This window comes from Hemitrygon akajei, chromosome 27 (assembly GCF_048418815.1).
Source record: "Hemitrygon akajei chromosome 27, sHemAka1.3, whole genome shotgun sequence".
Classification (NCBI taxonomy): domain Eukaryota; kingdom Metazoa; phylum Chordata; class Chondrichthyes; order Myliobatiformes; family Dasyatidae; genus Hemitrygon; species Hemitrygon akajei.
In genome coordinates this window covers 16,319,571-16,343,381 of record NC_133150.1, presented here as the reverse complement: position 1 = coordinate 16,343,381, position 23,811 = coordinate 16,319,571, and the positions used below count along the sequence as shown (strand labels likewise).

Below are 23,811 nucleotides of genomic sequence, written 5' to 3'. Positions count from 1 at the left end.
TCGTGAACAGAAACACTATGGATTCAGAGCTGCGCCGGGTCCTAAAGTCCACCGCACTGAGACAGGTATCCACGGGGGGGGGGTGTCCCGGAACCAATCCCCCGTGGGTAAGGAGGGCCGACTGTAATACCTCCAAGTTTGTGGATGACACGATGCCCTAGCAAGTTTAAGTCATTAGGGAGATGCAGAGAGGCTCCTGAATGATTCAGGAAGTTTGAGTGTAATGGGCATCTTGGAGTACTGTTTGAAGTTTTGATCTCCTTTTCTGGGGAAAGATGTTCTTGTTATGGAAGAAGTGCAGTGAAGTATATTCACTAGAGTTCAGTAGAATAAAACCAGAATGAGAGTGTACAAACCAGATGCAGGAAAGATGTTCATAATAATGGTGGTGTTCAGAACTAAAGAGACAGGGTGAGACTGGTAAGAGATACAGATGGATCTCTTCATGAAAGAGTAGTAAATCTCTGTATAGAAAAGGAGGATGAGGTCAAATGGAGGACAAGGAAATGGCAGAAGAACTGAATAGGTATTTTGCATCAGTCTTCACCATGGAAGATACTAGCAGAAGTGTGTGAAGTTGCCATTACTAGGAAGAAGGTTCTGGAGAAACTGAAAGATCTGAAGATAGGTCAGTCACCTGGACCAGACAGCATACACCACAGAGTTCCGAAAGAGGTGGGTGAAGAGATTGTGGAGGCATTAGTAATGATCTTTGAAGGATCAATTGATTCTGGCATGGTTCTGGAGGAATGCAAAATTGCAGAAATCACTCCACTCTTCAAGAAGGGAGAGGGGTCGAAGAAAGGAAATTATAGGCTAATTAGTCTGACCTCAGTGTTTGGGAAAATGTTGGGGTCAATTTTTAAGCATTCGGTTTCGGTCTACTTAGATGTACTTGATAAAATAGGCCATCATCAGCATGATTTCCTTAAGGGAAAATCTTGCCTGACAAGGAGCCACACATGAGGCTGCTTAACAAGTTAAGAGCCCATGGTATTACAGGAAATATACTAGCATGGATAGAGCATTGGCTGAATGGCAGGAGGCAAAGAACTGGAATAAAGGGAGCTTTTTCTGGTTGGCTGCTGGTGACTAATTCTTGTTCCACAGGGGTCTGTGTTGGGACCAATTCTTTTTGCATTATATATCAATAATTTGGATAACACAATTGATGTTTTTGTGGATGGTATGAAGGCAAATAGAGGGGGAGGTAGGTTTGAGGAAGTAGAGAGGCTACAGAAGGACTTAGACAGATTAGGAGAATGGACAAAAAGTTGTAGATGAAATACAGTGTCAGGAAATGTGTAATCATGCACTTAGGTAGAAGAAATAATAGCCTAGACTATTTGCTAAGTGGAAAAAAAATTTAAAAATCTGATGTGCAAAGGGACTTGGGTGTCCTCGTGCAGGATTCCTTAAAGGTTAATTCACAGTTTGAGTTTGTGGTGAGGAAGGCAAATGCAATGTTAGCATTCATTTCAAGAGGATTAGAATATAAAAGCAAGGATGTAATGTTGAAGCTTGATAAAGTACAGGTGAGGCCTTGCTTGCAGTATTGTGAGAAGTTCTGGGCATCTCATCTAAGAAAGGATGTGCTGACATTGGAGTTTCATGAAAATGATTCCGGGTTTGAAAGGCTTGTCATATGAAGTGCGTTTGATGTCTCTGGGACTCCACTCACTGGAGTTCTTAAGAATGAGGATTGGACATCATTGAAGCTTACCAAATGTTGAAAAGCTTCAATAGAGTGGATCTGGAGAGAGGAAGTTTCCTTTGGTGGGCACGTATAAGACCAGGGGGCACAGCTCAGAACAGAGGGGCATCCTTTTGGAATGGAGAGGAGATGGAACTTCTTTAGCTTGAGAGGGTTAATCTATGGAATTTGTAGTCTCAGGCAGCTGTGGAGGTCGTCTTTGGATATATTTAAGGTAGAGATTGATAGATTCTTGATTAGTCAGGGCATGCAGTAGGGAAGGGGCAGGAGATTGGGCTGAGAGGGGAAATGGAACAGCCACGATGAAGTGGCAGAGCAGACCCGATGGTCAGCTGGCTTAACTCTGCTCCTATTTCTTAAGGTTTTATGGTCTAGTTCATTAAGCGTTTAAGAAAGTGTTAGATAGAATGTTAATGAGATTGAGGTATATTGGATAAAGCAGGAACAGGCCTCTGCATTTGGTGATCATCATCAATTTCATTATTTGGTAGAGAGGTCTGAAGCACTAAATGGCTCCCTTTGCTCCTAATTGATGTGCTTCTAAGGAAGATGCTGTTAGCTTAGCTGGGACATATCTATGCTGTTTTCAAAGTGAAATTTGGATGTTTGGATTAATGAGGTAAAAATTGAGTCCATGAAAGCAGCATCCAGGCCAGTTAATCTTTGCCCTTTGCTTCACATCTTTCCTTGGTTCCCACCTTCAGCACCTTTACCATATTTAGTTACTGGTTTCACAGCGAGGAAAGCGGCCATGTTGCAAGCTGCCTGCAGGCAATGGTTGAGTTCATCATTATTAATCTGAATTTCATAATAACTTGAGTTTCTCAGCAAAGATTTTGTGTGCAGTGTGATACACTCACTCTACACCTGCTGAAGCCTACATAATCTCAAAACTGCTCCTATTGTTTTCTATGCTTTTTTATGTGTCCCTATGTGTGCAATATCAACAATATGAAAAGTAGGGAGCGTTAGGAGTGTAGAGGGGGAGCGAAGTGAAATCTGTTACGCTGAGGCATGCCATGTGAGAAGAATTCATGGATTCCCTAAACATTATTAATCAAAAATGACCTCTTTCAATGAGCTATAAATGAATACTTGGATGTATTAAAGGGTGGGAAATGCTGTATATAGCCTGGACATTAATTTTTCGTATACGGAAAACGCCTGTAATTTGTTATGTTACTGCTTCCAATTAGCATAAAACTAAAACCGATGTTATAGTCAGTGGTTAAATGATAAATATCTGGAAGCAAAAGTGGCAAGTTGCATACATCTGAGCTAATAAATACAGGTGCAGAGAAATTCATTTTGTCAGTAATAATGATGATTGCAGCTTCCTCTATGCCAAAATAGTATAAATTTTAGAGGTAATGTACAACATGCTGATGTGAGCATATAGTCAGTATATAGTGTGTTCATTGTGAATGAATTTCTAAACAAATGTCCTCAAAGTAATCTAATTTGAATTGCTATGACTGCCATAAATATGAATTAATATTTATATTTGTTTATACACTATCTTCTCTGAAGTAATGCCCACTTTCATCACTCTTAATATGGTCACTCAGTGAATGAGTCAAATTTTGAAAAAAATAGTGTCACCATTAGCTGCTTTGACTTAATTTTGAAATATTCCATTTTCAGTTCTAGATGATATTGAAATGAATTCCATATCTTTCTGCTACTGTTCAATTTTATTGCTGGTTACATAGTTCATTATATCAGGGCAACTTGTCATGGAGGATATTTGAAAACAATGCATTGATTTTATTCAAGAAACAGTACATGGAAACGCTTGACAGATCCAGATTATATAAAAGAGCAAGAAAATTGCTACTGGATGACAAAAAAATTACTGGAAGTGCCAATTGCTGAACTTGTTACTCTAACTTGACAAGCAGTCATAAAAATACAGTGAATTTCAGTTAATTGAGCCATCAATTAATTGGAGAAGCCACTTATTTGGGACAACTTTTAAAGAGCGAAAGATAACCAAGAAAACAGCAGGGATCCATTTTGTTTATTTGGAACACTATGCTGCTTAATTGGGGCAGGAGATTGTTGCTGAACAGTTTGTAACTATTTGAATTGCCTATTATCAGTTACATGTCACATGCATGCTCTGAGGCAGTTAGACACTATACCGTGCTTAGAGTTAACAGTTTTTTAAATGGCGTCAGTGTGTATATTTGTGTTCAAAAAGCAGTGATTTTTGTCACTGATAGTTGGCAAGAAATAAGCAGTAAGACAACTTAGAATTGTTCTGCTCTTTGAGGTTTCAAGCGTTCCGGCATGGTGATGCCAGAAACAGCTAGGAGTGAAGATGAAATGATTGTATTACTTCAGCAAGTTAGGAACTACGAAGAATTTGAAGGTATCAACAATCATCTTGAATGTTACAATGAAAATGAAGATTTGGCGGATGCATTTATTGAAAACATTGTATGAAGGCATTCCACTATCTGCACTAGGTGGCTGTGCTGATTTTGTTCATTTGCAGTCAATCAAAATATCATATTTATTGTCAGTCAGATCCAATGATGATAGTGATACCTGTACGGGAGAGTTTTTAAAGTGGAAAAACCGTTACACTTGGACAGTTCTACTCTCTCGACTTTGGAAGTTCAGTTCCAGTGGTATGAATAATCATCACAAACTGGGGTTTTCCTTAGTTGTAGTGAATAACCATGACTTCTTCTGTACCTTATCATGTCCTTCACTCTCCATGAAGTGCTGCAGAACCACTTTCTTGGCCATTCACTGCTAGAACAGGCATGTATCTAATTCATAGGGGTATAAAGCCCACTGGCTCACCTCATCTGTGGTTTATCCCACTTACTGAATCAGTGTACTCGGGTGTGACTGCTGTCGCCTGCAGTTATTAGGAGCCACAGGTGAGGGCTGCTTATCTGGTGGAGATCAAAGTTGAGTGAGCCGCCCCAGAATGAAAATCACAAGCTCTTTCACCAGAGGTGCTACCCTCCTTGGACACCCTATACTGTACATAGCAGCATGAATTGGATGAATTCCTCTGTTGATAACTATTAGGGATTAATACACCGTTTTATAGTACTGCAGTAGGATTGACAGTGTTCTAATTTGTACGGTATTTTATTTAAATGAATGATTTGTAACTCAGTTAAATGGTAGCTTGTCTTTTTTTAACTGTTTGTGAAACTTTGGTTAATTAGGACAGCCACTTAATTGGGCCAAAACGTACTGGCCTCAATGCATCCCATTTAACCAGAATCCACTATATTGTAATAGCACACAAAATGCTAGAGGAACTCAGCATGTCAGGCAGAATCAATAGAAAGGAATAAAGAGTCGACGTTTTGGGTTGACACCCTTCCCCAGGACTGGAAAAGGAGGGAGAAGAAGCCAGAAGAAGAATCAGTTGGGGTGGGGGAGAGGAGAAGGTGTACAAGCTGGAAGGTGATAGGTGAAGCCAGGTGAGATGAAATGAGAAATTGGGAGGTTATAGGTTGAAAAGGTAAAGGTCTGAAGAAGAAGGAATCTGACTGGAGAGGAGAGTGGATCCTGTGAGAAATGGAAAGAAGAGGAACACCAGAGGAGAAATGGAAAATGTTGCAATACTTATTTTATAATATGATTGTATTAAAGATCATTTTTGCATGTTGGAATGCTATTTGAAATGATATTAAGTTTTGTACACAACATACTGTGAGCTTGTGAGTAAGGCCACGTGCTGTTATTCAGCTAGAACTGTGTTTTATAAGTAACAGTAAATGAAAATACTTACAATTTTTTTAATGATCGTAATGAGGCAAAGGCATCAAAGTGAATGACTGCTATATTGTTCCAACTAAGATCCCTGGAATAGAAACAAATATTTTTATCAGTTAACGATCTGAGACATAATTTGAGATGCTCTATTTTCAATGCAATTCTCAGTAAATATATGAATTAAATAATTCTTCCATGCAGAATAGAATAATATTTCATTAAATTCTTCGTCAAGAATTTGCTGGATTTTAATCATTAAAGATTAATTTTATTGTCACTCTCTCTTGAATTACCCTTAATCAAAATACCACAAGGACGCCTGAGAAAATTAGGGTTGGTAGTTGTAATGTAACGTATGGATAGCCAGTTGCAAATCATTGAGTTATAATAGCACATTATGAAACCATGTGACTTTTACAAAACATAGAAAATCAACGTAGATTGATTCCAAACCATAATGATTTTTTCACTCACAGACTTTAATGAGATGAAATGAATCGCTTGATCATCTGAATGGATGTCCACTGACAGCTTGCTGTTCTTTGTTTACCAAATGACCTGGCATGCTCTGGACTGAGGCCATTCACTGATTATCAGCAGATAGATAGGTCAAGTTACTCACTTCCACTGGTATGTCAATCATGATGGAATGGCAGATCAGGCTCAATGGGCCAAATGGCCTAATTCTGCTTCCATGTCTTATGGCCTTATGGAATTACAGTTTGTTATACTTGGTCAACCTAGCAGACATTTCTCAGCTGCATCTTTTCTTGGGATCTTGAATAGAAGAGGATAACGACACTCACTTTCCCTATCATTGAAATGTTCCTGCAACCAACTGTCTCACTTTAAGGACTCCTTATCTCCTTATCTCATGTTCTTGTTATTTGTTAATCTTTATTTATATTTGCATTCACATATTTTGTTATCTTCTGCACTCTGATTGATCTTTTATTGATCATGTTATGATGCCTATTCTATAGATTTGCTGAGTATGCCCACAAGAAAATGAATCTCAGGGTTGTATGTGGTGACATATATGTATTTCGATCATAAAATTTACTTTGAACTTTAAGTGGTCTCAGAAGTACCAAATCCCAAATAAGGACACAGATAGGAAGCAACACGTTGGTTGTCCTTGTAAAACATCTTGAATGATAGATATACAAAAATATAACCACTCATCCAGCTTTACCTGTTTTACATTGCATGATTATCACCCTCACTGAGCACATACACACATATGAATTGGAAGCAGATATGGGCCATTCTATCCCTTGAGCCTATTCTGCCATTCAATAAGATCATCGTGAATCTGATCAAACCTTTTATACCCAGTAACTTCTCATCTACTTGCTTAGAAAGACTCTATCCACCTTTCCCTTAAAATTATTCTAAGAACGTGTTTTTACCACTCTTTGAAAAGGAGAGTTTTCAAGGATCATGACACCTTAATAGAAACACATTCCTTTATCTCTCTTAAAGGAACTACCTCTTGATTTTAAAGACTGACACTCAATATGAGATTCTCCCACAAGAGGAAAGGTCCTCTCCACATCCACTCTGTAAAGACTGTTGAGGGTCTACTGTGCTTCAGTCAAGTGCACTCTCACTCTACTGAACTTAAGCAGATAGAAGCCTAGCATGTTTCCTCAGAAGGCAAACCTCCTATTCCGGATGTTTGCTTATCACTATCCTTCCCTAACAGCTAGCACTCTTCCCTGCATTTCTCATTCCAGTCTTACATCTATTGGACTTATTTCTCACCCCCTTAATAGATATCCAATTTGAGCCAGCAACCACTATTCTTCCTGTGATCTTGTCACCCCTTAGAAATACAGTTGCACCAATAATTATCAGAAGAGCCTAGATCACAAAAATGGGAAGCTACCTACCAACATAGGGATCAGGAATATTAACCTCCCATTTCAATGGCTGGGTGGAGGTCAGAAGTTGGCAATTTGGTGATTGCAAAGGAACCTGTGATTTAGCCACCTTCGATACAAGATGAAGATTTACATTTCAGGTAATTACGCCTGAAATCATTTTCTTCTCAAATCCATGTGTAAAACATAATTGGAGTTACTGCCTGTTCCTTGATGCAGTAAAGTGATAAACTGTATTTTCCCAAATAAATGAGTCCTGATCCAAAATATGATCATTGTGAACATTTATTTAGTGATGTACCAGTTCCTATGTACTTTCGGAATAAATGAATTATCACTGAACAATCCAGGCTGTCTCTTACTTTCTCTTTGGGTAGTCTCTAATACATGGTCTTGGGGAGAAGTAACGCAATAAGAAGTTGCTACAATAATGTTTTTTTTTTGAGTTTTCATTGCAATCAGAAGTAACATTGTTCAATCATGATTGTGTGATGGAAGCAGCAAATATTTTGCAATGAGAATAGTCCCCTTACCCATTCTTGGTGTTCTGTAAATGAAAAACACCATAAATTTACACTACAATTTAGCCTGTTTTTGACAACAGTGTTCAGTAATACTACCCAACCTGTCTCCGTCATGCAATGTTCAGGTCTTTGCCATGTGTGCAGATAATGAGAGAACCCTGTGTTTAAAATTATCTCCATTCTGTTTGCAGTCCCATTCACAGGAAATGAAGGTATGCCGCTTATAGGTTAATTATTGAAGATTATTTCTGCCAGTTTAACATAATTGACATAGGATTGAGCTCTAATGGAGATCTCATAGTTAAGAAACCATGAAACTAATAAGTGATATCTATGAATAGATTATGTCTGATAAATTGACTTTGTTCTTGAATTACTTATTGCTCCAAATAAAGTGCTTCACTTTTCTTTTAAGGGGGGAAAACTATTTTGTTATAATATGGTCATCATAAACTGGATTGTGTACTTTGAATGGTGTCTGGGCTTACATGAATCATATGAAATATGTAAGGAATAATTTTAGAAACTTAGTGAAACAGTTTAATAGGGCTTGGTGATTTGTAACATAAGATGCAGATGATCTATTGTCTGCTAAGGGTTAATGTTTTGTAACTGAGGGTTACATCTGTGAGAAAAAGTCACTTTCCCACAGAGCTTGTTGAATCAGGACAATGAGTACAAAAGAAGCAAATCACTATGAACAAAGTTTATTTACTGCTGCAAGTTATGGTATTTCATGCTGGAGGCATAATCTTTTTGTCTTTTCTAATTGTTTATGACTGTTTATTGCAGAATATAGGCAAGGTAAGTTATAGCCTTGACAAAACACAACTGAAGTCAGTATTAGGATGCGATTTCTTGCCCTCATAACAAATGTTGAAAACATCTGTTACAAGAGCAATGGACGCTACACCTACTGAGAGCATTCACAAGCATCTTATTTTATATGACTGCCAGTGCGATTGAGTTCCAAGTTGGTGCCTGGTATCAGGTTTCTATCTTATCAGTAGAACAGTACAAGTTCATTGGGGAGGTTTGCTTCAGGAAAGAATGCAAAATGCTACTCACAGAGATCGTAGAGCCATTAGTTGTTGAAACGTGTCAGCTCTGATTTCAGTGATTCTATTGTGCTGTAGGCCACTGAAAAGACAAACAGTACAATGAGATCAAGGTTTCAAGACATCATTCTTGCTTCAGAGGACAGAGAGGGAGAAAAAAATCAATCATTTTGGCATGAGAAAAGACAAAACATAACGGAAGTGGTTTGTATCAAATGTTCATGAAGTGGCTTAATGTTAAACAGAAGATAACTTGCCATTATCTGATTTTTGAATCAGTTTTCTTTTCCAATTTCCGCCTGAGGGCACTGACCCATGCTGGGATATGTCTCCTTGGGTACCAGTCACCATCTGGTACCTTACCCAAGAGGGATTTCTTTATATGTAAAACCCAAGATCAGGTCACCAAGCTATTTTGTTATGTGAGTTATTAAAATCCAGGCTGATTCTGTTCTCCTCTGATATCTGACACCCTTCAGGGAAGTCCACTAGCTTAGAATCACCAGGGGAACAGCAGCCTGACTCCATTTTCTCTTGACCAATAACAGTGAGGTCACTTACATTGTGATTATCATCCTAATGATCTCTTTGCAACCTTACAGCCATTCCTCTCAATTCCAATGAAAAGAGGCACTGGTCCTGCACCAAGTGCAGGATAACCTGTCAGATTTGCCACCTTCTCCCCACTGGAATTGTAGGCAGTGCCTAACAGCTCTTCTATTTCTCTCTGAGAATCCTGAGTTTGGAACCATGCAAGCAAGAAAATGTCAGCAGTCCTGTGTGTACTTGACTCCAAGTCCGGCACAGTGTATTGTCTTGAATTGATTAACGTTGGCTGGTTTCACATTGTCACTTGAGGCTCTTTCCTGACTTTGATAGTGATTGCCCAGCTATATCTGAGGATATCTCTTACTTGTTTTCTTTATACTGCCTTGAACTGTAATGCTGGAACAGAGTGCTGGCTTCTTATAATGTATCCAAACAAATGCAGCCTCTTTTATTGGTTACCGTCCAAAAAGTAACTTGCTGGTTCCAAGTTCTGCATTGTTGGTTCCAAATTCTGGATGACTGCTTGATCCAGTATTAAATGTCTGAATTACTTATTGATTGATTTATTTAGACATACAGCACGGAACAGCTTTTCCAGCCCAACCCGCTGCACACCCAGCAGTCCACCTTTTTAACCCTCGTCTAACTTCAGGACTATTTCCAATGCTCAGTTAACCAACAATTGGTAAGTCCATAGGAAAGCAGAGCAGCTGAAGGAAACCCACGCAGTCATGGGGAGAACATGCAAACTCCTTACATACAGCACCAGAATTGAACTCCAAACTCTGAGCTGTAACTTTGCTACGCTACCATGATTTCCCTATCTATGCAGATGCCTCTCCAAGAACTCAATCAGCTCAATTCTGTTCCCTGAATTTTCATATCGCAGAGCTCAGTAAACGAGTGGTGCAACCCTATCTTCAGAGAGTTATTGCTGGGTAGCCTGATTGGAATTGGCTTTGTTCAATGGCTGGTGGCAATGATTCTGGCCTATGCTTTTGGACATTAAATTTTCTGCATTAATAGACCTTAGATATTCATAACTTGTTCTTCTTTTCTATTTTTTACTGCCACTTTACTAATGAACATTGATCTTGGAGATGGTTATAACTTGTTTTTTTCTCAATAAGTATTTCAATTCTATCGCACTTTGAATTTTTGTCCAGTCTTTCTCATAAATTTTTGAAGCTTGTTGGGTGTAACGTTTCTCAGTCACTTGTCAAAGGAAAAACTCTAGGTTGTTGATCTTCCTTACTCTGACTGAACATTATTTACTTGAAATTATTAAAAGCCTGAAAGATCTTCTACAGAATGGCAAGTTATGGGTCAGGAAAGAATGAATTGATGGATTGTTCCTTCCTTGGTCTTGTTTCATCCTTGAGCTGTTTCTGTAGGCTAATGTCGTAACTTTTAGACAATCAGTACCGTCCTTCCATTCTTAGGTGCTCTCAACCATGGGATATAAATGTTCTAGCATTCTGGACTGCAAAGTAGATTTTTAAAATTGCAAGGTATTGGTGTGAAGCAGGGACAAATAAAGCTTCTTTATGAAATGTTCATCCTAACAAGAATATTGAATACAGCATAGATTATTACAGAATATACGGTATTACTCATGAAATATAAGAACTTACATTTCTTCAAGCTTCTGGCAATTGTGGAAACTTGGTAATATATGAATTCGATTGTATGATAATTCCCTGTAATAAAAAGAGAAAGAAAGAGAGAGAAACAATTATTTATTTAATTCTGGTTTGCAATGAAATGTGTAAATTTAGGTTATTGTGAATTTCAAAATTGTGTGGGTTTAACTGCTTAGGAATGAGGTAAATGAGAACTTATTTTGAAACCAAACGGTCATATAACATGCATAGAAGAGGGAAGGGTGAGGTAATTTCCAGCGCCAGATACACGGAGAGTAAATCAGCTGACAGAGGAGACATTTCAGAACTTTATAGGTAGAACTTTATTTAGGAAAACATCGGTCAAACTGGAAATGTAAATGACAATTTTGAATAATGGATTTATTTTAGAGATCAGTTTTGTAATGGAAACCTCCAAAACAGGCTGCTATACAAGTTAGTCAAAATTAATTAACATTGATAAATTAACATCATCTTGTGTGTAAAACTCAGTATAAATGAATAACAATGTAAATAAATTTCAATGAAATAGTGAGCTACGTTGATTTATATCAAGGCATTAAGCTGAAAATTTACTCCAGTTAGCACTTTGAAAAAGTTACATCAAACTGGGGAGGGGAAATGTGATTCAGATAACACTGGGTTCAGAAGCTTAGATTCTACTTTACACAATGTCAAATTGGATTGGGAGATAGCTCAGAAATTCTACAACAATTCTGTAAGATATAACAATAGGAAAGGCACTTCTAGTGGAAAGTTAAATAATGCATAAAGGATGGAGAAATATGTCACATACACTCTTCATGATTATTGATATAATAGCCAATGACAAGTATAACGGCATGTGAGTCTTCATAGGATGTTTGAAGGACTGGAGAACATGAGTCACAAGGAATGACTGGATAGGCTGGGACTGTTATTCCAGCAAAACTGACTGTGGGTTACTCTTTCTTCCAAGATTAGGAAATAAAACACTAGAGGGCAGAGTCTTAAGTTGACAGGAGAAAGATCGAACAGAGATCTGAGAGGAAGAATCTTCACACAGAGGGTGGTTTGTATATGGAACAAGATGCGGGAGAAGAGCTAGAGATGATACAACTACATTATAAGAACATTTGAAAGGAATGTGGATAGGAAAGGTTCAAGGATATGGGTCAAAGAGACTAGCTTAAGCAGTACATTAGTCAGCATGGACATATTGGGCTAAAGGGCCCATTTACATGCAGTATAAAACAATGATTCTATCAATCAGTAAATAGAAGCAAAGCTCCTGGGTCTGTTGAAGAAATAATTGTATGCTATGTTAAGACATTTAAATCTCTCTAAATTGTTGAGTTAAGATGAACCAAACATACCTTCACAACTCAAATTCTCTTACCATTTTTGGCATATATATATTGGCATTAATTCAAGAGATGAATTGGGGGAATTACTTCAAGTTTTCCAGCCAATAATAGGGAAATAATAACTACATTAGCAAATCTAATCAAATGCATCAAGATGCACACACTCACAAAAGAAACCTTACTGAGCAAAAAATGCCTATTAAACAAAGATATAGACAATAATGTGATGAATTTGATCTATACTGTACTCCATAAAGACCAACCAGGTATCATTATCTTGAGTATTATGGATTTTGCAATAGGAATGTGAGTTACTTTCTTCTTTGAGAATAGCATTAATGTACAATAAAGATGTTTAACAGATGGTCTATCAAACACTTGCACTATCATAGAAGTTAGTTGTTAGCCCTGTCCTATATACTTTATGATTACAACATCTTGTCCTTATGCTTTAAGATCAAGTATGTTTACTTGGAGTCAAAGCGTAGTTTTCACATTTCATAATTTAATAGAAATGAACCAAAAAAGTTAACTGAAATATCAAAATGGTTATGTGTTTACAAAAATAATTTTAGAGAAAAACAGAGGATTTCGGTAAAGTGGGACATATTGGTACATTTTGGCCCAAGAGAGTGGCTACACCAATCAGGCAAAGCTTCATGGAAATAGTTAAAAAAGGTGTGAAAAAGACAAACAACTATTTAACTGAGTAACAAATTATGCATTTAAGTGAATACAGAACAAATTAGAACACTACCAATACTACTGGAGCTTGTTCATCATATCTGATGATGATAGGAAACCTGTGTGGGAGTTTTTAAAGTGGAAAAGCCATTTGATTAGGGCAATCCCACTCTCTCAACCTCAGAAGTCCACGTCCAATGGGACGAGTAGATATCACAACTGTGAACTTCCCTGGTTCTTCTGTGCCTCACCATGCAATCCACTCTCCATGTAGTCTTGTACAACCTCCTTCCTGGCCATTGCATCTCATTGTAGACCTCATCTGCCCAGGCCACCGGAGCTGACTTCACATGCTAGGACAGGCATGTCCCTATCTCACCAGGGTATGAGACCTGCTGACTACCCTCAGCTGGTTTAGCCTGCCTATCAAAGCGGTGTACCAGGTGTGCTGCTGTTGCATGCTACTTGGATTCACTCAGGTGAGAACTGTGTCTGGTGGGGACCAAAGGTAACATTCAAGCTGATTGTCCATATCTTCAAATTCTGAATGCTCCATCAACTCTTGAATGCACACAATAATATCGCCCTTTAGTGTGATGTGTTAACTGGGAAATGCATAAAGTGCTAACCCCAGTCAGGTGGCTCTGAAATGTAAGAAAACTGGCAAAAAAGTATGTTGGGAAAAAATAGTGCTCTTCTGGAATAATACATAAAAACTTTAGCTAAGATATTCCATATAGCGCTACTTGCAATGCTTGCAACTACTGTATCATTGCCACCACAGAAGTTGTTCACATTTTTGGCACTTATACCCTGGGTAAGTATGCCCTTGACAATAACCTTGAGACTTAAGGAAATGGTTCCATGGCCAAAATTGAGAAGATGTAGTGAAAACTGCCAGGCAGGAAGGAGACAATGTGGAAAAGGGAGAGCATGTAACTTCAGTTGGTCCACTTTGTGATCATTTACTGAGAACAAGTCCTTGACCACTTGTACCTTAATGATCACTTCCTGAACACAAACTAGTCCAACAAGTTCCACTTTCTATTCTTTTGACATCAATCATACCGATGGATCATATTCGGACTGTCTACCTCTAACCAGTGGTGTGGCACAGGAATCTGGGTTAGGGCCTCAATTATAAATTACTTATACCACTAACTTAAATTAAGATGTTGAATGCCCTGATGCCGAATTTGCTGGCATTACCAAGACAGGTGGTAGTTGGGAGGAAGGCACAAAGACTCTGTACAAGGTTATATCGTAGGACTAAGCAGGAGACAAAACATTGGCAAATGGAGGGAAGTGTGCAGTTATGCATTTTGGTAGGAAGAATAAAAGAGAGAATAATATTTAACTGACGTCAGTGCTGGTTTTCAGAGGGATCTAACAGTCCTGCCTACAAAATAAAAACGTTGTACATTTTGTTGGCATGAAGATATAATAACTAATTAATGAAAGTAGATTTTGGCTTTTATTGAAAAGAATTAGTTGGGATAAAAGTAAGGAAGAAGAGGACATTGTTGAAACTATACCTGGAAGACTGTGAAGAGTTTTGATATTCTTATTTAAGCAGGATATACATGCTTTGAAGTAATTCAGAGAAAAATCACCAGGTAGACTCCAGGAAGGTAGAGTTGACTTCTGATGAGAAGTTGAGCAGCTAAGGCCCATTCTCACTGGGATTAATAATACTAAAACCCTGAAGGTCTTAGATAGGGTTTAGAAGACCCTATGTACGTGGGCAAACATAGAACCAGAGAGCACCTTTCAAAATAACAGGTAGTCCGCTTAAGTTGGAAATGAGGATAATTTTCTTCTCTCAGAGGATTATGATCCTTGGGACAGTCTAACCTGGACAGCAGTGAAGACCAAATCATTCAACAAATTCAAGGCTAAGTAGACATATTTCTAGTTAATAGCAGGGTTGTGATTTAAGAGGATCTAAGGTCAACACTGGATCAAACATGATCTGACTGAATGGCAGAGCAAAGAAGAAAATGGTGGAAACACTTGGCAGGTCAGCCACCTATACGGAAAGAGAGAACAATTTAACATCTTGGGCTGAAAACGGAATCTTATTGAATGTCTGAGCTAATTTGAGGAGTCATGCAACCTAACCCAGCTATTTTTATGTTCAATTGCTGACTACCCAAATTCCCTTCCAGCTTGCAAGCTAAAAGACGCTGTAAATAATTTGCTCCCTTCAGGTACTTATCTCCATTCCTTTCAAAATTACCTCCCTTTCCAAATTCCTTGAATTATTTCTCACAACTTAAATTGCTAATCCGTCTTCAGTTTTTGCTGCAGCACTAAAGTAGATTAAAACTGAGATCCTCTGCAATTGGAACAAGTCCTGATGAAGGGTCCCAGCCCCAAACATCAATTGTTTAATCATTTCCATAGATGCTGCCTGGCCTGCTGAGTTCCTCCAGCATTTTGTGTGTGTTGCTGTGAACTTCCAGCATCTGTAGTATTTCTTGTGTTCATGTATATCCATCTTTGTCTCCTTTTCAGCCTCCTGAATGAGGTTCATAAACCTTACTTTACCATTACAAAGGATAAGCCCTCTCTTCTACCCACTCCACAAAGTCCATTCCCCTTACAGCTTTGTCACTGATTGAAACTTGCCCTAATAATTCATTTATCTGGGTGTTGACTGTTGCCTGCTTTCATCTGTGTGAAATGTCTTGGAACGATTTTGCTCATTAAAGGCGCTCTCAGGACAGATTTTGATGGAGTAGTTCTTCACTGTAAAGTGAAATTTAAGTGCTATTTATAAAACTGTGACAACTTCCACATAAGTGATATAAAGCAATCACACAAGTGACAGGTAATTACTGTCACAGAAAAATACTGTATCCATGCTGAGATTGCCAGAACTAAAGCACTATTGGCTTTAGTATATTTCAAAATATATCAGCATAATGCAAACTTACCAAATATTTTTCTTTGTTAAAGAACATATCAATATATTAACAAAATGTCATATATGGGGAATTATTTACTTCCTGCCAACAGTTTTAAAAGAAAATATTTGATATACTAATATAATCTAATCACAAGGTTTCAGCCTGATGAATGCTAAATATTTCAATCACTTGATTACCTAAACCCGATGACCTTCAGCTGCACTCTTTCAAGTGGGTGAATGACATGAAAATATTTTCTTGCACGCTACTTTAAGAGCTAAGTTGGCAGGTGGACTGTCCAGTGTGAAGCAGAGTGGAGGGCAAAAACAAAGAATTATTCTATTGTGTGATGATGATGAGTTGGCTGATCTCAGGCCTGTTACACTTGCCTAAACGTCCCTGGATTTAGGGATAAATGTACTCCAGGATTTTATTTTTGAGTGTTCTCCATAGCCCCCACTTGAAAGTGGGCCAGTGGGCCAGTGGGCACTGGACTCTTTCACTGCTTGCAGTTGGTCACATTCAATGCCACTGAAGCAATTTATTGAGCTGGCATCTAAGAACCAGAAAACGGGATGCAGAAAAAAATCAGCCGAGGGTTAAAAGAAATGAACATGTTTACTTTATGTCTATAACCACTGCAATCATCTGTTTTCCATTAAGATGCACTGTCAGTAGAAATGAAGTGAGAACATTATATATGCCATTTATGCTCAAGATATGATGTGTTACGACAGCTGTTTATCTGATGTTTTAGCCTGAGACCTCTCTGTTCAAACAACGTGAGGTTCTTGCTGTGATGTGCAATTCTTATCACATTTGTTGATATTTAAAACTTTGAAGATACTATTTCAGATGCACATACAAAATACTCTTAATAATAAAATAAAATTTTGGGTAAAGACAGTTTCATCATTCGCATTGTGAAGAAATGTCAGACCACAAGTAGATCTTAAGGTAGTTGCTGCTCTCTTTGTTTGGTGGTCCATGACTTTATATAAAACATTACCTTAAAATTTAATGATTTTATAGCAACAGTTTAGGCAGATTTATTTTTTTAATGCATTCTCTGAAAAAAAGCTAATGATAACCTCAGCAAAATGTTGTTCCTTGGAGCACGTGCATTCCTTCCACTCACATCAGTGTGCTTGATAAGCTTTCATACCGCAATACAAATCATCTAGTTCATTCCAATTCCTATGTCAACATTTCAGTTTTGATCAAATTTTCCTTGATTGATGGTGTATAAAAGCTCTATATTTTACTTAACTTTTGTGCGTATTGAACATCACAACAAAGTGCTTATACCCACTCGCTGCCATGAATAATTAATTTACAGCTTAAATTATTTGAAGGGGTCTTTTAATCATATCGTGTTGATTTTTTTGGCAGGTTTGCAGTCAACTTGTTATCTGCTGTTAAGACTGGCAATGAATTAAGACTGGTCCCACACCACCAAGTTCAGGAACAATTACCCTTCAACTATCAGGGTCCTGAACCAGCATGCATAACTTCTCTCACCTCAATACTGAACTGATTCCACAACCTATAGACTCCCTTTCAAGGACTCTACAACTCATGTTCTAAACATTGTTTATTTATTTAGTTGGTATTATTATTTGCTTAATTTGTCTTTTTTCCTACATTGGTTGTTTGTCTGAGATGGTTGTGTGCAGTTCTCCATTATTCTGTTGTTCCTTTGTACCACTGTGAATGTCTACAAGAAAGTGAATGCCATATATGTACTTTGATAATAGATTTACTTTGAGCTTTGAAGGTCAGTGCCATTGACAGTGTCCACACCATCCAGGACATGCCTTCATCTCATGACACCATCAGGGAAGAGCAACAGGTGCCTGAAGATGCACACTCAACATTTTAGAAACAGCTTCTCTCTCTCTGCTATCAGATTTCTGAATGGACCATGAATCCATGAATGCAACCCAACTACTTTGCTCTCTTTTAGTACTATTTATTTCTTATTTTCAAATTTCTTATTGTAACTTATAGAAATTTTTTCTATACTGCATTCACTGCCACAAAATGACCTATTTCATGAAATGTATTAAAGATGATATCCACATTTAACATTAAGTGTATAAGGCCTGTATTCACCTAAAGTATTAAGATTCAAGAATCAAGATTGTTTAATGTCATTTTCTGTACACAAGTGTAAAGGAAATCAAAATATTTGTTACTCTGGATCCAATGCAGCACAAAACTGCCCCACAATACATATAAATATATAAGATATCTTACATGCATAGATTGATTTGTATGTCCATAAATATTTAATATAAAAGCATGTTATGATCATTTTTTCAGTGTAATTTAAAGGCAAGTATTACAATAAACTATTTGACAGAAATATATTATCCAGTAAATAACCAATGTAAAGCTCTTTAAGGTAGATACATGTTCAGGAGTGAGATAGGACCCATGACTAGCACTTGCATTTTAAAGCAAGATTTGAGTAGGATTGTATCATAGTTCACCCGTAACTATTTTGTTTAGATTTTATGTGTATATGTAACATAATACATTTAAAGTTAAATCATATACATGGTAAAACAGGCATGGAGCATGTTTTATAGATATAATACATTGTTTAACCAATAGCTTTGAATTTTATACTTATCAATGACCCTATTCATTTCATCCCAGAAGCTATTCAGAAGGGTAAATATAATTTAGGAGATCAGGCAGTCTTAGATAGGACAAATTGTATTACGATAAAATTTAAGTTTTAGAACAGAACTAAATTTTAAGATGCTTCTTTCAGCCAAGTTTCTATTTATCAATCATTCCATTTTCTGATTTATTTTGATACAGAACTGTTGGAACACTTCACTGAAAGTTATTAATGAATTCATGTGTAACCTGGAATGAAACCATACTCACAATACTCGTAGATTTGGGAGTTGTTGGCAGAGTCCCCTGGGAAGTGAGGTTATTCCAGCTCGAGTCAAAGTCCTGTCCAGAAGCAGAAAATTTATGCTATTATTTGGAGGAAGGCATGCGAGCAGTTCCTCAGTACATGACCTTTATTTTTACTGACAGAACTGACAATGTAATGGATAATTTGTGATGACTGAATGCCATCAAAAGAAAAGAGCAATAATTGCAGCAAAATAGTGCCTGCTGTTCATTCAGAATCTAAGTTTGATAAACATAAATTTGCTACCCACAGTATTTCCAGGCTGGTTGTTCCTTTAAGGTCCGGGAATTCCTTTATTTCATTTGCTCCATTTAGTGACCTGGAATTGACAGTGAAAACACATTACTTTCTTCATGCATTACTTAAAAGAAAAAGTCTGACATAACATCACAGTTCATAGTTATTGGCCCGTAACATTTAAAATAAGTGATTATACTATGCCTTCTATGTTGTTTGAAATATATTCATAATTTTGTTAAAGAAAATGGGTTGTGAATTTAATTCTGTATATCCTTTGTATCATTTATATTTTGAATATTTTCCATATATACTTCATATGTCCACTCTGCTTGGTTATATTCTTGCAATTTATTACTAGAAGGCTTCTCCTTCTCCAGGTTTAATGAGTTGTTGTACGCTACTGTTTACAATTCTTGACATTTACATTACGTATTTAAACAGAAATGAATGCATTTTCAAACACGCACACAATTACTCCTGTGTTGTGCCTTCAACTTTATCATTTTTGTAACTGACCTTCCCTGGCACTGGGAGTCGCTTTCATGCAATGATAGTATAGAAAGTTGCTTTCACCTGCTTATACATCCTGAACAATATTGCAGTGTAAACACTTATTCATTTAGAGATATAGCAGGGAAAAGGCCCCTCTGGCCCAATGAGCTGCATCACTCAGCAACTCACCTATTCCCTTACCTATTCACAGGACAATTTACAATGAGCAAATAGCCTACTAACCAGTATATCTTTGGACCATGGGAGGAAACCAGAGCACCCAGAGAAAACCCATGTGGTTCACCGGAGAACATAGAAATTCCTTACAGATGGCGCCAGAAATGAACTCCAAACTCCACAACACTGCAACACTACCGTGGAACACCTCTGAAATCCAGTTCCATGGATTACATGTGGAGCACAATGTGAATACATTGGTATACCATGCCTATAGAGGGAGTGATCAAGAGCATATTCCTGCACCAACGTTCCATCCATAGCATCAGATACAAATAGAAGATCCCATCGTACTTTCTAAAGACAAATGTAGGCATTTCACTGTCTCTGGTAACCTTCATCCCTCAGCCAATTTTTCCAAAACTTTTCATTTGACTGTTTATTGGATTGACAGTTATGAAACTTTGCTCTGTGCAATTTGACTGCCAAGATTTTTGGCATTAGCAATAGCAATCCTTTAAAATTACTTTATTAGTTGTAAAGTACTTCAAGGTAATTGGAGGTCAGCAGCATAAAATGTAAACACCAACTTTTGCTTCTTTCCTTCTTTAAGAACCAATGAATTGATAATTTTCATTCAGAATCAGAATCAGAATCAGGTTTATTATCACTGGCATGTGATGTGAAATTTGTTAACTTAGCAGCAGCAGTTCAATGCAATACATAATCTAGCAGAGAAAAAATAATAAATAAAATAAAAATAATAATAATAAATAAACAAGTAAATCAATTAAATATATTGAATAGATTAAAAAACATGCAAAAACAGAAATACTGCATATAAAAAAAAGTGAAGTAGTGTCCAAAGATTCAATGTCCATTTAGGAATTGGATGGTGGAAGGGAAGAAGCTGTTCCTGAATCACTGAGTGTGTGCCTTCAGGCTTCTGTATCTCCTACCTGATGTTAACAGTGAGAAAAGGGCATGCCCTGGGTGCTGGAGATCCTTAATAGTGGATGCTGCCTTTCTGAGACACTGCTCCCTGAAGGTGCCCTGGGTACTTTGTAGGCTAGAACCTAAGATGGAGCTGACTAGATTTACAACTTTCTGCAGCTTCTTGCAGTCCTGTGTAGTAGCCCCCCCCATACCAGACAGTGATACAGCCTGTCAGAATGCTCTCCATGGTACATCTATAGAAGTTTTCGAATGTATTTGTTGACATGCCAAATCTCCTCAAACTGCTAATAAAACATAGCCGCTGTCTTGCCTTCTTTATAACTACATCGATATGTTGGGACCTGGTTAGATCCTCAGAGATCTTGACACGCAGGAACTTGAAACTGCTCACTCTCTTCACTTCTGATCCCTCTATGAGGATTGGTACATGTTCCTTTGTCTTTTACCCTTCCTGAGGTCGGCAATCAGCTCTTTCATCTTACTGACGTTGAGTGCCAGGTTGTTGCTGCGGCACCATTCCACTAGTTGGCATATCTCACTGCTGTACACCCTCTCATCTGAGATTCTACCAACAATGGTTGTATCCTTGTAACATTCAGTTATATCCTTACCTCACAGCAATGCATGAAAGCAGAATAATCCACGGGAATGTGCAAAATACAAAACCAAATATGAGTAACTTACTCTTCCCTGGTTATTATTCACATGCTGCAAGTTAAGTCTGACAATAATTTTAAAAGCATTGCACTTTTTCAGATGTTGCATAAAACTTCCAAAGTGTTGATGTGGAACAATCATTTAGGTTCCTACATAGCTGAAAGAACCTCGATGATTGTGCTGCCTCAATATCTTCATACAGAATATAACAAGTAAAATTCAGTTCTTTAATAGCATTGGTGCCCTTTACACCTCAATCAAAAAGTGAGCATTGCTGACTTCTGGTTCCAATAGAGGCAGAAAGTGGAATAGTAACACTTATTTTTAAAGTTATTCTTACATTCTTGATTCTGATGCTGTTCTCAACTATATATACATTATAGTCAGTCCTGCACAGCTTCTGTGCGACAAATTTTTCTACAGATGATATCAGAGTCCACATGAAAATGGCAGGAGGAGGCACACGTTCAATTGTCAACCTTTTGATTGACATACTATTCCATAGCTCATCGGTTGAGACCAAAGAGAACTAGACTCAATCGCCAAGCCTAATAGATTCCAGTGGAAACACCCAAAACTCGGATCCATTACAGTCTGATTGGGAGTCAAGCATGCAATTACATAAGCTACTGGGTCAGCATTCCGAAGTTAGGAAGTTGAACACGCGGCTCAGCTCATACTTACAAGGTGTGAAGCTTCGGCAGATACTGAAAGGCTGATTTCCCCACAAACTGGATCGGATTATCATAAAAATGACTAAAAAGGAAGTAAATTGTTTAGATTAGCTCTCATACTACATCAATCAGTGTCAAAGCTCACATCTGCCATGCTCATGTGAACATAGTGTAGAATCGGTTTCACTAACAAAACCTATGAGAGTTGCCGCAGAATTAATTGAAACCAGCCAGACAATCTGACATGAAACCCACATGTTTTAGTTAGCAGTTTGAACAGATGATGGCAGACAGTTTTCTTTACCTATTACTAACATTTGTGTATAGGGGTAAGAGCTAATTTTAGATGGCATCAGCACACCCGTGATTAACAGCTATCTGTTAGCTCTTTCAAAGTGGTATGTTCAAAACAAATTAAGCTGACATTTATATAAAATATTTAAGTGACAATAAGTAAATAATCTATATATATTATATTCAAATTGATTCTATTTATATTGAATAATCAACAACATAGTATTGTCTAGCTTGCATCAAAATATAATTCTTAGGTGTAGAGGGCTACTTCTGCCAAGAAAAATAAATAAAGCATATTCCTTAGAGGTATTTAGTTATGTTCACACCCTCATTCTGCCAAATGCAAACATTAATCTGCTAATTGTTGATCCATGAACTTAGCTCTGAGTATGGAGCAGTTTCAAATGCTCTTCAGTCCATAATAAAAATATTCCACAGCTAGGTTATTTTTTGGATCACAAAATGATCTTATACACGCAGTGGCCATTTTATTAGGGACAGGAGATACCTAATTAAGCTGCCACTAAATGCATTTCTTTATGTTCAAGGTCTGCTGTTGTAGCCTTCCACTTCAGAAATGCTCAGGCCACTGTTGTAACCGGTGGTTATTTGAGTTAGTGTCGCCTTCCTGCCAGCTTGAACCAGTCTGGCCATTCTCCTCCCGCCTCTCTCATTAAATAAAAAGGATTTTGTCCACACAGCTGCTGATTACTGGATGCTTTGTTTGTTTTTTTTTGCACCATTCTATGTAAATTCCAGAGAGTGTTGTGCATGAACGTCCCAGGAGACCAGCAGTTTCTGAGATACGCAAACCACTCGGTCTGGCACCAACAATCATCCCACGGTCCAAGTCTCTCAGATCACGTTTCCTCCCCATTCTGATGTTTGCTCTGAACAACAACTGAACCTCCAGGCCATGTTGGTGTGCTTTTTGCATTGAATTGCTGCCACGTGATTGACTGATTCGATATTTGCATGAAAGAGCAGGTGTACAGGTGTACCTAATGAAGAGGCCACTGAGTGTATATTTTAAGTTTCACTCCAGATACTTGAACACATAAAGCTAGGCTGACATTCCAAGGCAGTGAAGTGATTCTGTCTGAGACATCAAATTGAAGCCTCATCTGCTTTCTTATGTGGATGTTAGAGACTGATGGCCCTACGTTGAAGGAAATGAAATCTGTCCTGGGTGCCCTTATCAGCACTTATCCTGCACTTCACAAAAGATGATTTCTCAATCAATATGATATTCTTATAGCATAAGACTCAAGTGCAGAACTAGGCACTCAGCCCATTTCATCATAGCTGATCTATTT

The 23,811-nt window shown here is 37.7% G+C and overlaps 1 protein-coding gene across 1 annotated transcript in view; it reads right to left on the bottom strand.

Annotated features, from left to right (window-relative positions):
* lgr6 (leucine-rich repeat containing G protein-coupled receptor 6) overlaps window positions 1-23,811 on the bottom strand; it is a 312,367-nt gene that overhangs the window by 12,850 nt on the left and 275,706 nt on the right. Inside the window, exons 9-14 of the mRNA XM_073030423.1 lie at window positions 22,209-22,280; window positions 19,252-19,320; window positions 18,965-19,036; window positions 11,113-11,178; window positions 8,940-9,011; window positions 5,478-5,549 (exon numbers count right to left, since the gene is read on the bottom strand). Coding sequence (XP_072886524.1) covers window positions 5,478-5,549; window positions 8,940-9,011; window positions 11,113-11,178; window positions 18,965-19,036; window positions 19,252-19,320; window positions 22,209-22,280 — 423 coding nt within the window. The remainder of the gene's footprint in view (window positions 1-5,477; window positions 5,550-8,939; window positions 9,012-11,112; window positions 11,179-18,964; window positions 19,037-19,251; window positions 19,321-22,208; window positions 22,281-23,811) is intronic.